The sequence below is a fragment of the Homarus americanus genome, unplaced genomic scaffold (assembly GCF_018991925.1).
Source record: "Homarus americanus isolate GMGI-L3 unplaced genomic scaffold, GMGI_Hamer_2.0 scaffold50281, whole genome shotgun sequence".
Taxonomy (NCBI): Eukaryota; Metazoa; Arthropoda; class Malacostraca; order Decapoda; family Nephropidae; genus Homarus; species Homarus americanus.
Window position 1 is genome coordinate 2,275,995 of NW_024742338.1, and position 13,753 is coordinate 2,289,747.

Consider the following 13,753-nt stretch of genomic DNA (forward strand, 5'->3'; position numbering starts at 1 on the left):
TACGACCAAAAGGGAAATATAGGGCTCCTGGGAGGCGCCTCTAGAGGTCCCTTGGGTCGCCCACCCCTCGGAGGCCTGTGGAACCACAGCCAAACTGAAGCCCCAGGGTGCCTCCCGCCCAGCATTGCCCTGGGGCGCCACAGCCTGAAGATACCTGAGGTGCACAGCCTGGCAAGGGCCCTTGGGGCTCTGCCTCCTTTGGCAATCTGGGCGTGACGCTACTGTCTCTTGGAGTGCCCGCCGCCCCATGAGGGGCCTCCAAGAACCCCTGCCCTTCCAGGGCCCCAGGGGTCGCCCCCACTCCCAACAAGGGCCCCTGAAGGTGCAGCCACCCGTGAAAGGGCCCTGGAGGCGCTGACACTCATGGGAGGGACCCCGAGAACCATAGACCTGGGATGGCCCCTGGGAGTGCCTCCACCCCTGCGAGAGTTCGCAGGGCGCCACCCCTGGCAGACCCTGGAGGACCTGCTGAAGCTGAGAAGTGCCCGGGGGAAGCCCTGCAGGATGGCCCCTGGAGGCGCCATCGTTCCTGTGAGAGCCCCTGGATGAGCCGTTGCCACTGAGGGGCACCACCTCTGGAAGGACCCCTGGGGGCACTGCCACTCTGGGAAGCCCTTGTGCCCCCACCGCCCCTGAGGTCTCTGAGGCGCCACAGGCCCTGGCTGGGCCTGGGGTCGCTGGCACAGGAGCCTCTGACAGGGCTTACCCTGGGAGGGCCACTGGGAGCGCCATCGCACCTAGGAGGGCCCCTTGGAGCCCTTCACCTGGCAGGGCAAATGGGATGGCCCCAGGGTGCGCAGTTGTTTTTGCACTTTTTAGAACAATGGGAGATATGACGTTAAATAAATACACCTCCCATCGTCATTCCAGTCTCATAGCATCATGAATAATGTAAAGCAGAATAAATACCCAACAGGAAAACATAAGTTGGGGTGCTGTGCTGACTGACTGCTCTGTTCTCCTATTGGCTCTTATTTGGCGGATCTTCAATTTAGTCCACCAATCACAGTTAAGTAAGGGATTGCTGGACGTATGCAATATATACGATAGCACGACCAAGGAAGCTATAGGGCTCCTGGTTGGAGGGCGCCTCTAGAAGGTCCCCTGGGGTCTTCGCCACCCCTGGGAGGGCCCGTGGAAGCACTGCCAAACTACGGAGAGCCCCGGGGGTTGCCGCGGCCCCTGTAAGACACCTGAGGGTGCCACAGCCCCTGGCAGGGCCCTTGGGGGCTTTGCCTCCTTTGGCAGTCCGGGCGGTGACGCTACCGCCTCTTGGAGTGCCCCCGCCGCCCCATGAAGGGTCCCTAAAGGAACCCCCGCCCCTTCCAGGGCCCCATGGGTTGCCCCCACTCCTAACGAGGGCCCCTGAAGGCGCAGCCACCCGTGGAAGGGCCCTGGAGGCGCCGGCACTCTTGGGAGGGACCCTGAAGGAACCATAGATCCTGGGATGGCTCCTGGGAGTGCCGTCGCCCCTGCGAGAGCTCGCAGCGGCGCCGCAGCCCCCTGGCAGGGCCCCTGGAGGACCTGCTGAAGCTGAAAGTGCCCGAGGGGAGCTACCACCCCTAAGGATGGCCCCTGGAGGCGCCACCATTCCTGTGAGGCCCCTGGATGAGCCGTCGCCGCTGGGGGGGCACCACCACCTCTGGAAGGACCCTTGGGGGCACTGCCGCTCCTGGGAGAGCCCCTTGTGCCCCCACCGCCCTTGAGGGGGTCTCTGAGGGCGCCACAGCCCCTGATTGGGCCCCTGAGGTCGCTGCCACAAAGAAGGAAGGAGCATGGGGGCGCTGCCGCTTTTGGGAGGCCTCCGCATCGGGGAGGGCCCCTGGTGGCGCTGCCACCCTTGGGAGGGCCCTGGCAGCGCCGCCACCTCTGCGAGGGCTGCACCGACCCTAGAAATTCCTTGGGTGTGCCACAGCCTCTGACAGGGCTTACCCTGGGAGGGCCACTGGGAGCGCCGTCGCACCTAGGAGGGCCCCTTGGGGCGCTTCACCTGGCAGGGCAAATGGGAGGGCCCCAGGGTGCACTGCCCCTGTAGGGCTTTTGTGAGCAGGGGCAGTGACGCCGTCTGGGTTCCTCCCGGGGGCGGCATGGGTCATCCAAGAGCCGGTGGCGTCCCTAGGGGCCCTCCTTAGGAGTGGTAGTTCCCTCGGAGCCCTCTCGGGGACAGCGGCGCCCCCAGGGGTTTTGTCAGGGGCAGCGGCACTCCCATTGGTGGCGGCGTTCCTAGGTGCCCTCCTAAGGGCGGAGGCGCAACCAGGGGCCTTCCCAGATGCGGAGGCGCCACTAGGGCACTTACTAGGGACTGTGGTGCCCTTAGAGACCCTCCCAGGGGCAACGGGGGCACTCTAAGAAGTAGTGGTGTCCCGATGGTCGACGGTACCCCCAAGGGTCCTCCCAGTGGCGGTGGCGTCCCCAGGAGCCCTCCTAGGGACGGCAGCTCACCCAAGGGTCCTCCCAAGGGCGTCAGCGGCTATAGGAGGCTCTCCTTAAGGACAACAGCACCTTCAAAGTCCTTCCTAAAGGCCATCTCAGGGGCAGCAGGGCCCTGCAAGGGGTTGTGGCACACCCACAGGCCTTTCCAGGGGCAGTGGCACCCTCAGGGGCCCTCACAGAGGCAGCAGCGTTGCCAGGGGTTCTTCCAAGGGCAGTGGCGTGCCATGGGTTCTCCCAGGGGCCCTTTCAATGGCAGCAGCACCACATAGGGTCCTCCCTCTTACGGAAACGCCACTAGGGGACCTCCCAGCAATGGTAGTGCCCTTAGGGGCAGTGGGGGCCCTCAAAAAGGCGATGGTGCTTCCAGGGGCAGTGGCTCCCCCAAGGGCCCTCCCAAGGATGTCAGTGCTCGCAGGGGCGGCGGCGTCTCTAGGGGGCCCTCCCAAGGACGGCGGCACCCCCAGGGGCCCTCCTTAGGGTTGGCAGCCCTCCCTGGGCCCTCTCATTCCACCAACTACAACCATGGGATACCAATACCATGATATCTCCCAGAAGAGGCAATTTGTCTGCATGTGTAACACCGAGTTAAGTATCAGCGAAATCACAAGGCACGTGGGAGTCTCGAGATCGACAATGCGGTGTTGGTTACAGCGGTTTGAAGAGTCTGGTAATTAAGAAATCTTCCCTGATTATGATGGCCTAAATTGACTAGCACAACAGACGATGCGAGGATTGTGGCAGACATTCATGACCATCCTCTCACCAATGTGGTGGCCATGACAGCAGCCTCACTTGGAGGTCTTGGCTAGGGCAGATAGGCGGACGACTCCACGGAACTGGGATCCACCACAGGGTCTCTGTTATCCAGGAAAGACTAGAAGAACACCATGTTGGGAGACTACGGTTCACTGATCATTATGTGGGGGAGGACCTGGACTTCTGGGCAGCCACGGCTGTTTTCACTGCTGAAGACCTGATAACACCCGTTACGACCGGCAGCACGTTTATCTATAAGCCAGGAGCAGCCACATGACCATAAACATGTGGGGTTGGATTAATCTCAACAGTATGGGCGAGATGGAGGAGATAGTATGTTCTTTCCTTCTGTTTGTGTTATAAATATACAGTACAATATAAATTGTTTTTTTCTTTAGAGGTAACATGTTTTCTTCCTATCCTTATGTGAAACACTTTTATTTCACCAAATATTTAATACTCAATTCAATTTAAAATAGTTTAGTTGAACCAATTTTACCAATTGGAACAAAGAGCAAACTCCCAAACAAAGTAATGCTCAAACTGTAAGAGAGAGAGAGTGAGTGAGTGAGTGAGTGAGTGAGTGAGTGAGTGAGTGAGTGAGTGAGTGAGTGAGTGAGTGAGTGTGTGTGTGTGTGTGTGTGTGTGTGTGTGTGTGTGTGTGTGTGTGTGTGTGTGTGTCAGGGCATCATCAAGGTATATATATGGTAAGTTACTTTATACTTTTAATTATAAAACTAAGATAAGATAACAATTACCATCTATGTTCTGTTAAAACCCAGATTTTTCATGGAAAATATGAATCATGAAATACTAAAAAGAAAAAATATTATATAAGCCACAAGTCCAGAAAACTGTGAGGGCAAGCTTTTTCGGGGTGGGAGTTGTGAACTCTTGGAACAATCTGCCAGAAAGTGTTGTGACGACACCAAGAGTGAGCTCTTTCAAGGCAAGACTTGACCAACACTGGAGCAGGTTCAGATACATTCAGGAGCCGGTGCATGCCCAGTACTTGCCAACAGTATGTAACAGAGACGTGACCGATCGCCCAAGCAGCTAACGAGCCGATCAGTGGTGAAGAGGATAAAACAAAACAAAATACTATAATATTCTTCATATTGGGACCTTGTCACCATCATTGTTTTAGGACTATTTTCCAAGCTTGTGAGGGTTAAACTGTGATTACCTGATGACTAGCCTATAAACTCTTATGAACTTCAGGGTTTGGTAATGAAGGGTAATTGATATAGATCTTTTGTCAATTCTTATTTGTCAAATAAATAGAACTACTGTATATACAATACTGTAATGAGGACAGTAAACCCTGCACTACACAATGATGGCCAAGGAAATATAGGTAGAGTACAGTACTGTAATGACAAGTGACTCATGCAGCTTATATTTAAATAGTAACATAATAAAAGGCATTTATAATTACTGTGCTTATGTGACAAGACAAAACTAGTAGTAATTATCAACAATGGTATCATAACAAACTTTCTGAAATGATGAGACAGAAGTACAGGTATTTCCAAATGACAACAAATAATAGGGGTGTTATGGGTCAGTACATCTGGCTGTCCACCAGAATTTATAATAATTATATAATCACATGAACTACTGATGAACCTTGAGTATACAAGTAGTAACAAATTATGCAACTCAAATGCTCCCTATTGGTCCCACCTTTGAAGGGCACATTTATGGTGCTTTCTCTCTCTCCCACACACACCCAGTCTCACTCTCTCTGATGGGCACTCGGAAAGAATTTGAAAGTACAGCACAGTAATCAAGTGGACACAAAGTACTGAGAGACATGATAATGCCCCTCCAGGCCTATGGTAGTTGATAGAGTGAAGGTTGCCCTGGGGTAAACTTGTGGAAGGAGTAAGTATTTGATAAAGTTGCCAGAGAAGTGATATCTTCCCCTGAACAAAACTACTTGTTCAAGGCACCTATGATCTACCACTACACTATAGTACAGTACAATACAATACAGTATAGTATGGTACAGTAAATCAGGTATTTAAAATAACATAAAAACCTTAAAACTAAAATGGGCAAATTTCCAAAATACTGCATAAAACTACCGGTAGTTTTGGAAGTAAATGGATTCAAGGACGTAGTGCCATTAATGAAAGGTTTAGAGAAGCCTTTCATTTAGCATGATATCTTTTAAATAAAAAACATTTCAGTTCAATATTATACTAATACAGGACTGTACTATGTAACATAGATCCATTAGGAATGACAGTAAAAGAGGTTTAGTCTATACTTGAAGAGAACTGTCCTCTTTTTTGATTAACTGTGTCAAGAGGTGATGAGGATGAATCTGGAATGTTGTTATGAGATTGGCTGGAGTCAATAATATCACTTTGTTTCTGGCTATAGTCTTGTAAGTTTAGAGAGACAATATGTCCATTTTGACTCTTATACAGAGGATGGGTAGCAAGTGCAGCGGTGAGATCTTGTAGCATTTCTGTTGTTGGCTCTTTTATATTACACCCTTCTGGTCTCCTCCTGAAAAAAAAAATCCTTATAGTGAAAATCATTGCCACTAAATATGATAAATATGATCATGAAACAGAACAAGCTTGAACATGTACATTAAACTACTTCCTGTTCTACAGAAGCAGTTGAGGTCACTTCATCTATACCCTCTTAACACATGAGTACTATTGCTCTGTTAATACTAACTTGCAAAATTTAATGCATATCAAATTAAAGGGCCATTGAGATTACACTTCTCTACAATATATTCCCATGGAAGGTAATAACTAATTTACCCATGGAGGGAGACTGTAAGGTCCTTCAAGTGCTCTGGAAGACGATATCTTGTCCATGAAACAATGCCCTCAAGTTCTGTGGTGTGGTCACTCACATCAGAAAACCTGTAAGTAACAGATTAAAAAATCTTTGTCACCTCTTCCAAGTTGAAAATAAACAAACACCCATTTGTTGTGTTCTACTATGGTGTTTCCCTTCCACAGTAATGGCCTGAAATATTCAATAAGTTTATTCCTGTTGCTTCACCCAATTCAGCATCACTTTTCAGACATACATTACACTACAGTACATCATCCCCGTACAGTAATATGTGATGCTCACCTCATTCAGAAACTCGATTGTTTTTCAGCATGTTCATCTGTCTCACTTCTAGCACATCATTTCACCTCATCTTTCCATCTCCTTTGTCTTCTTTTCTCCCTCCTATCCTCTACCTCTGAATTATACCGTACTGTCAATGGAAAATAAAAGTATGTTCCAACCCCTTCACCAGACCCCTGTTGTCTTGTCTACATATTGTATGTAAAGTACAGTCAGCGATGAATTAAGTACTATTGTACGGTATTCTTTCCGTACAACCTCAAAAGCAGATTTATTTTGCACTCTTCAGCACTGATCAATATGTGAAGCTAGGAGTCCATATATGCATTTGCAGTTTGTTTGCAGTATGCTTTTGCATTAAATTGCCTTGAAAAATGGACACCCGTTTTCATTTTCATGCAGCTGTCTTTCTGTTAGCGGGAACAGGACAGGAAAGGTGGCTCTTAGTGCATCGAAGTTATAAGCCTTATACAAGCAGGATGATTTGCTATTAAACATCCTGGGTTTGTATAAGATCATGTGTAAATCAAAGGAAAAATGGACAAGGAAACATAGATGGTGGGTTCATAGATTGCTGCTGAATCAGACCAAATATAGAGCCTACAATACTCTGGTAAAACACCAAGGTTGGATGAAGAAAAATTCAAAGAATATTTTCGTCTGAGTAGACAAGAGTTCGCACATGTTCTTTCCCTGGTTGAGGAGGATTCGGTGAAACACTGCAGGAACAGACAAGTCATTTGCCCAAGGCAGCAACTTGCAATATGTATAAGGTAAGTCAAGCTTATAAATAGGAAATGATAAGAACCACAGATAAATATAAAGTGACACAAAAATTTGTATTCCAGTGAACCATTTATTGAAACCACGAACCTTCATTTTAGAACTGTTGTGTCAAAAATGTATGGATCTCATAAAATGATATACAGTATAAAGACTGATGCTTAATGACTTAAATCATGAAATAACACTTGCTAGGTTTCTTAATGCATTATATAAATGCATTACAAAAACAGGTTGGGATAAATTCTGAGGGAAATGATGAAACAATTGGTATGTTTCAAGGAATACTGAAGATTAATGCAGTATAAAATGAAATTCTTTTGTTTATCACAACGAAACTCATGTTGGCACACAAATTCAATCAACTTCACAGTCTCCTTGACAGAAAACTATTTTTTCCTCAAGGCATCTTGCTGGGCGAGGAGAGCAAACACAGGGATAGTGACATCCCAGTGTGGGATTCCCTCGTCCGTTTCCATGTGGTTGCATTTTCAATCGCTACAGGGAGCAAATGACATGTACCACAAACACATAACTACCGCTATCATAACCATGCCAATGAAAACAACCGTGTACATTTCAATATGATCAATTTTTGCTGCTAACATTACTGCTACCGCTACCGTGTGAATAGACTCCTACCTTTAGCCTGTTGCTGAACGTAACTCCATTATTCTGCTCCAATTCTACTGTGTACACCGATAGATATGGGTTTAGGATCAACAAAATGACAAAAACTAAATCCCTGATATCTATACAGTACAGTACAGGTATTAACCAAATCCTATCCTAGCCTAACCTACACCCTCTAACTATCCATTACATAAACTTCCCTCCCCCACATATCCACATTGATGTTGGCCATTCCTTCCACCTACTGTCCCATTCTTTAGCCTATTTCTCTTCCTCCTCATTTATATTTCCTCCTTTATGTAACACTTTTCATTTGCCTGCCCAGGTATTATAGAAGAGGACAGGGGGATTATAGAAGAAGACAGGGAATTATAGTGTACTGCGCATTGTCATCCCTAAAAATCCCATCTAATTCATATTACGCTACATAACATTCAAATGCACAGCGCTTGTAGAACCCCAGAAAACGGGAAACATTGAGAAAGGACAACTCCCCTACTCAAGGTTCCTAGACCATGTGTGGTATTGTACCCAGGTATAATTATATCATATCAAGTGTATGTATTCATAGCATTAAGGATCACTCAGGGTAGGCATAAGATGAATGTTAAAGTCCAGTTGAGCCGGACTAGGGTACTGTAAGACTAAGTGTGGAGCAGGGTTTGAAGGTCCTACTATTTACGTCTGTGAGCGTGTAGCGAACCTAACCCCAACAGATATCATATGAAAATACATGAGAACAATGATCGGGAAAAAGGGATAAATGTATCAGAACTATGTGAGGTGTTGACAGTGATCTAGAAACTATACTGGAAAGGAAATATCGTGTATGCGTCGGTATGAATTTAATACACCTCGTAGCCTCACGTGACATATACCCACGACAGGTACAGTGATCAGAGAATCTGAGGTCTGTGTTCAAATCGTGCGCTGTGTGAGAGGAGGATCCCTCATTACAGTTTTTAAGTGAAGTTGATACACCCCCGCCATGATCATTCGGCTTTTGTTTCAAGGCGCGTCATGTACCCGCCTCAGATGCCCGTTGATATTAAAATCCCAGGCATTTAACCAAGCACTAACAAACCAAGACCTGACCTTAGTGTATAAGTTAGGATTAATATATGTGTTTATAAGAAATGAAGGACAATATACCGTAAAGTGTTCAGGGGAGAACCATAAGAAACAAAAATGTAAATTGAGGATTGGAAACTGTAGGCCTATGTGACGAGAAGCGGCGGGAAGCCGGCCTTAGTCTTTCCCGTTCTGCCGTCAACACAGGTCAGTGCCCTAGCGGGCTATATCCCGCCCTACAATTAAGGTTGATAAATAACAGTTACTACAGTTTAAAGCTTTGCCGGATATATAAGTGTGATAGGGATGTGTTAAGGGATGGGATAACCGCCCGTCAGGCATTATTGCTTAGTCTTTCCCGTTCTGCCGTCAACACAGGTGCCACGTGGTTGGGGTATCTTGCCGCCCGGCCGCCATTGTCTCCTGGAGCGCCACACCAGGTGGGGAATTACTCCCCACTATACCAGTCCACTATGAACCGGTGGATTCCCAGCGCACCACTCCACATGAATAGTCACAACTAAGGAGACCGTGAGAAACTGCGGTCGTCACTTGGAGCGACCTATAATACCAGGCGTAGAAATAGTGCTGGTATGTCTCTAGGTGAAGCCCTCGTCTTACCCACCGAGGGCGGTGTGCGAACGAGGGGCCCGTTGTGTATACCTAAAAGTCACAAGGAGTCACATACTTGCAGGTATGGAGTGTAACAGGTGTGTTGCGATGGTGCTACTATGTATGATAACCGACGGTGCTACAAGCCACACCAGTGGACAAGTCTGATGTGTTAAGGGATATTGTAAGAAGGAACGACCGAGATACGGCGTTCACCGATTGTTGTGCAATAAGTGGGTGGATGACCCGCCAGTAATGTAGGAGTCCGGGGCCCAGTTGGGTAACCAAAATTCCGTTGTTCTTCTGAGGAAGGCCAGTTCATGTATGTTTTTTTTACCAGTGTGTTTTATAAGAAATAAATCAATGAAGACATGTTATGGTTTCACCCTTCTTTACCCTTATCGATCTGATCAATGGAAAACCTAACCCAATGCCTAGTTCACTCTGCCCGCTACCTAACGAGCTACATGCTGTCCAGAGGGGGTCTGGTGGCAGCGACCCTTAGAAATTAAGATTAGAGTTAAGTTATCCCCTTAGATTTAGTGACCCCAGATCTGGCAGTATAAATTGGTGGCTATAGCGGTGGGATGGTTTTTAATCATTGATCAAATCCGAGGGAATTGAAGTTGTGATTTAAAGTTGCAAGTATAGACAAGTATTTTAATGATGGATAATCTGATTTTTGAGTGATACTTGCAGGTGAATAACATTGATTTGAGTACAGAAATGTAAGAAGAATTTTTGAAAATTTATACAGTACTGAAGTCATGTGTGTCATTGTGTGTTTTGTGTTTGTGTTTTATCCAGTGTTAATATGTATTAATACTTGCAGAAGTTGTGGATTAACTTTGGTGACGTTGAGGTAAGGGAGTCCACACTGTGTCTGAGAAGTGTCTCAAGTGGTTCACCTATGGAATACCATAGGACTTTCGGTCTCCAGTTGATGTGAGTTATAATTTTTGGTGCCATGTTAAGAGGTTGCATAGTGTTGTATTATACCATTGATCAATTAAGGTTGTAGTAGTACAGGAGAGTAGTTGTGTTAAGCGGTTCGTATTTGTCTTGGGCCGAGAGGTAGCACTTTAGGTCAAAATGGCTGAGTCAGTAGAACAGGGAAGTACCATAGTTGGGGACACATTGGCAGAGAGATTGGAAGAGGTTTTGCTGATCAACGCGAGACAATACTCGGCGTTAGAAGAATCACAGACACAGGTTAAGGAACTAAAACAAGAACTCCAGGAACTAAAACAAGAACTCCAGCATGCAAAGAACCAAGACACTGATCTAGAGTATGGTGTAGGTAGGGACACAAACCCAACTGACCCACCGGCAGAAAGTGCCCACTCTGTACCACAATCAGGGAACGATACCACACACCCAGGTAGCCTTAGAGTTGATCCAGGGGTTCTGCCCAAACTAACGGACATGGCCAAGAGGGATGATAGGGAAACAGCCGTGTTCAACCTTAGTTATGTTAGAACGTTATCATTGGAAACACTAACAGGGCCGGATTCTGAGAGCCATATTAGAACTTTTTGTAGACAGGTAGAGTGGTTACTGAAGCAGGATGGCCATAGGGTAGAAGCGGCTCTAAGCCGAATGGAGTATTCCGTAGAACAGAGGGTTCTACAGGAATTGGATAGCAAGAAGATGTGGGATTGGAACACCCTTAAGCAAGCTTTGACAAAGTTCGACACAGGCCAGAATACTCTGAGTAAGGCATGGGAAGGTTTTATGAGAGAAGAATATCATGTAGAGGACGAGCCGGGAATATGTGTGGAACGAATGAAGTATAAGCTGGCAGCCATAGAGAGCAAGTTTGAAGTGATACAAGGGAAGGATCAGCTGATGAAAGATGTATTGTATATGGGATTGCCAGGGCAAATGCAGAGAGAGTTAAGAAGGTACCACCAGTTAGGCATATCCTTAGAGCCTTTTTTGAACGAGTTGACAAAGTGTAGGGACTGGTATTTGAGATCACAGGGCAGGGGACAGGAACATGTTAGACAGCCTCGCCAGGGACCAGTACCAGAGGCTTATAGAGTCCAGGGGGACTATCGTAGGAACGAGACGGACGGAAGACCGGATCGGAACACGAGGGGGAAGGAAAATAACACTCAAGGTTGGACAGGAAATGAATGGTGCGGATATTGTAGGAAGGATACCCATAGTCCGCATAATTGCCCCTCCAGACCCAGACCAGGTTCATGTTACGCGTGCCTGAGGATGAACTGTAAGAGTTATTTCGCCACTTGTCCAGGACGCCAAGCTAGGAATCCCCCTTCGGGCCAATGACCACGACATCCGTTCCCACGCAGTTCTCCATGTATTAAGTTACCTATATGTGGACATACTTGTCTAGCATTGGTTGATACGGGTAGTGAAGCTACTATCATTAAAGATAGCTTGGTTAGTGCCTTGAAGGTGGGGCCCATTAGGCCTTGTACCCAAAGATATGTAGCTATTAACGGGGAAGAGTTTAAGACCCTAGGCACTGTTGTCATCAGTGTACAGTTGTCCCGTAGGAAAAGAATCCGTCACCAAACCGTAATAGTGGAAGATAACATGTTGGATACTGATGTATTATTGGGAGCAGATATTTTAGGCAGATTTGGAGTTTGGTGGCATCACGAAAAAAATCAGTTCAGTTGGGGGGGTCATAAACAAGTTTATTGGACACCAAGTCATGGAGGAAAAATTGCGAACGGTTGTCAAAGTCAAACAGTTCACGAAGGCTTCGATCGTATCTTCCCCCAAGGAGCTAACTAGCTTACACATTGATAGGAAGACTACAATAAGTGGGCACAGTTCTCAGATTAGGCCAGTTAAAGTGAAGGTAGGGGTAGGTCAGACCATAAGTATTAGATTTACGCATAAGGGGCTGAAACAACACCCGGATATGTGTGTGATAGTCCAAGATGATTCCTGTGTTTATGTTCCTATGAGTAATGTTTCAGAGCAGCCAGTTTGTTTGAGTCCGGGTGCGGTTTTAGGTGAATATGAAGTAGTTAATGATGAGGAATTCTGTTACTTTGATGATGAAGGGAATAATCTCGGAACTATCTCACACATTTATGAAGAGTTAGGTGAGGTAGGCCGGTCTGTAGACATACCCCTGTGCTCACCACATCACCTGGCCCTACAGAGAGAAGAGGATAAGAGGTCTAACAAAATCCCCTTAAGACTGACGCATGATGTGAAATTCCCAACTCAATGCTTACTTTGTAGGGGTATGGAAAATTCCCCAGTCCACAAAATTAGACGAGCTCAGGAAGTACTAAATTCTATGGTACCAGACTGTGATGAAGTGACACGTGGGGAAACTAGACAGGACAAATTAAAAGAGTTAATTAGGACCCAGCAATGGCCACACTTAGATAGGGACATGCGGACACAGTTGCAACAGGTGGTAATGAATCATGATGCGTTGTTTGTATTAGGTCCAAATGAAATCGGCACCATTAAGGGTTTGCCAGCTAACATCCCATTGGTTAATGAACAACCTGTAAGAGGACCTCAGTATAGGTATCCCGAGAAAGCCAAGGGTACTATTAAAGAAATGATGAGAGACATGAGAGATAGGGACATCATTGAACCATCAACCGCTGTCTGGCTATCACCTATCGTGTTAGTAACTAAACCTAATGGGTCGAAACGTATGTGCCTTGATTTCCGAGCAGTCAACAAACACCTGAAAATAGATATACAACCTTTGCCAAGATTGGATGAATTAGTTGAGAAGGCTGCCGGAAATAAATATTATGCCACCTTAGATTTGAAGGATGCTTACTATCAGGTAATTCTTGACCCCCACAGTAGAGATATAACCACCTTCAGTGATGGGTATAATTTATGGCGGTTCAAACGCCTCCCTTTTGGTTTGTCAGCCAGCCCAGCCGTTTTTACGAGGGAAGTCAACAGGGTCTTAGCTCCTTTAGCAGAAGAAGATTGGGTCAGGAACTATCTAGATGATGTCATAGTGTGGGCTCCTGATTTCAATACCCTCATGGGCCGATTGGCTAAAGTATTTGACAGGTTTGTAAATATGGGAATCAAATTAAACCTATCTAAATGTCAGTTTGGTCAGAGACAAGTAAAATTCTTAGGACATATTGTTTCAGAGAAAGGCATTGAGCCGGATCCAGAGAATGTAAAAGCAGTAACAGACTGTAAACCACCCACTAATGTCAAACAAGTCCGACAATTTTTAGGGATGTGCGGGTTTTATCGTAAGCTTCCTTTCCAGTACTAGTAAAGTGGACATGGATAAACCATTTGAGCTACACAGTGATGCTAGTAATTTTTGTGTAGGAGCATCACTGAATCAATTACAGGATGACGGTTCTTTGCGTCCTGT

The 13,753-nt window shown here is 46.5% G+C and overlaps 2 protein-coding genes across 3 annotated transcripts in view; both read right to left on the reverse strand.

Annotated features, from left to right (window-relative positions):
- The window catches only part of LOC121876747 (collagen alpha-2(I) chain-like), a 5,477-nt gene extending 3,700 nt beyond the window's left edge, over window positions 1-1,777 (reverse strand). Inside the window, exons 1-2 of the mRNA XM_042382118.1 lie at window positions 1,057-1,777; window positions 65-677 (exon numbers count right to left, since the gene is read on the reverse strand). Coding sequence (XP_042238052.1) covers window positions 65-677; window positions 1,057-1,777 — 1,334 coding nt within the window. The remainder of the gene's footprint in view (window positions 1-64; window positions 678-1,056) is intronic.
- A 2,513-nt stretch (window positions 1,778-4,290) lies between these two features.
- LOC121876794 overlaps window positions 4,291-13,753 on the reverse strand; it is a 56,526-nt gene continuing 47,063 nt past the window's right edge. For both annotated transcript variants that reach the window (XM_042382199.1, XM_042382198.1), the window contains exons 14-15: window positions 5,976-6,080; window positions 4,291-5,709 (exon numbers count right to left, since the gene is read on the reverse strand). In XM_042382199.1, the coding sequence (XP_042238133.1) occupies window positions 5,454-5,709; window positions 5,976-6,080 (361 nt within the window). In that variant the 3' untranslated portion in view covers window positions 4,291-5,453. The remainder of the gene's footprint in view (window positions 5,710-5,975; window positions 6,081-13,753) is intronic.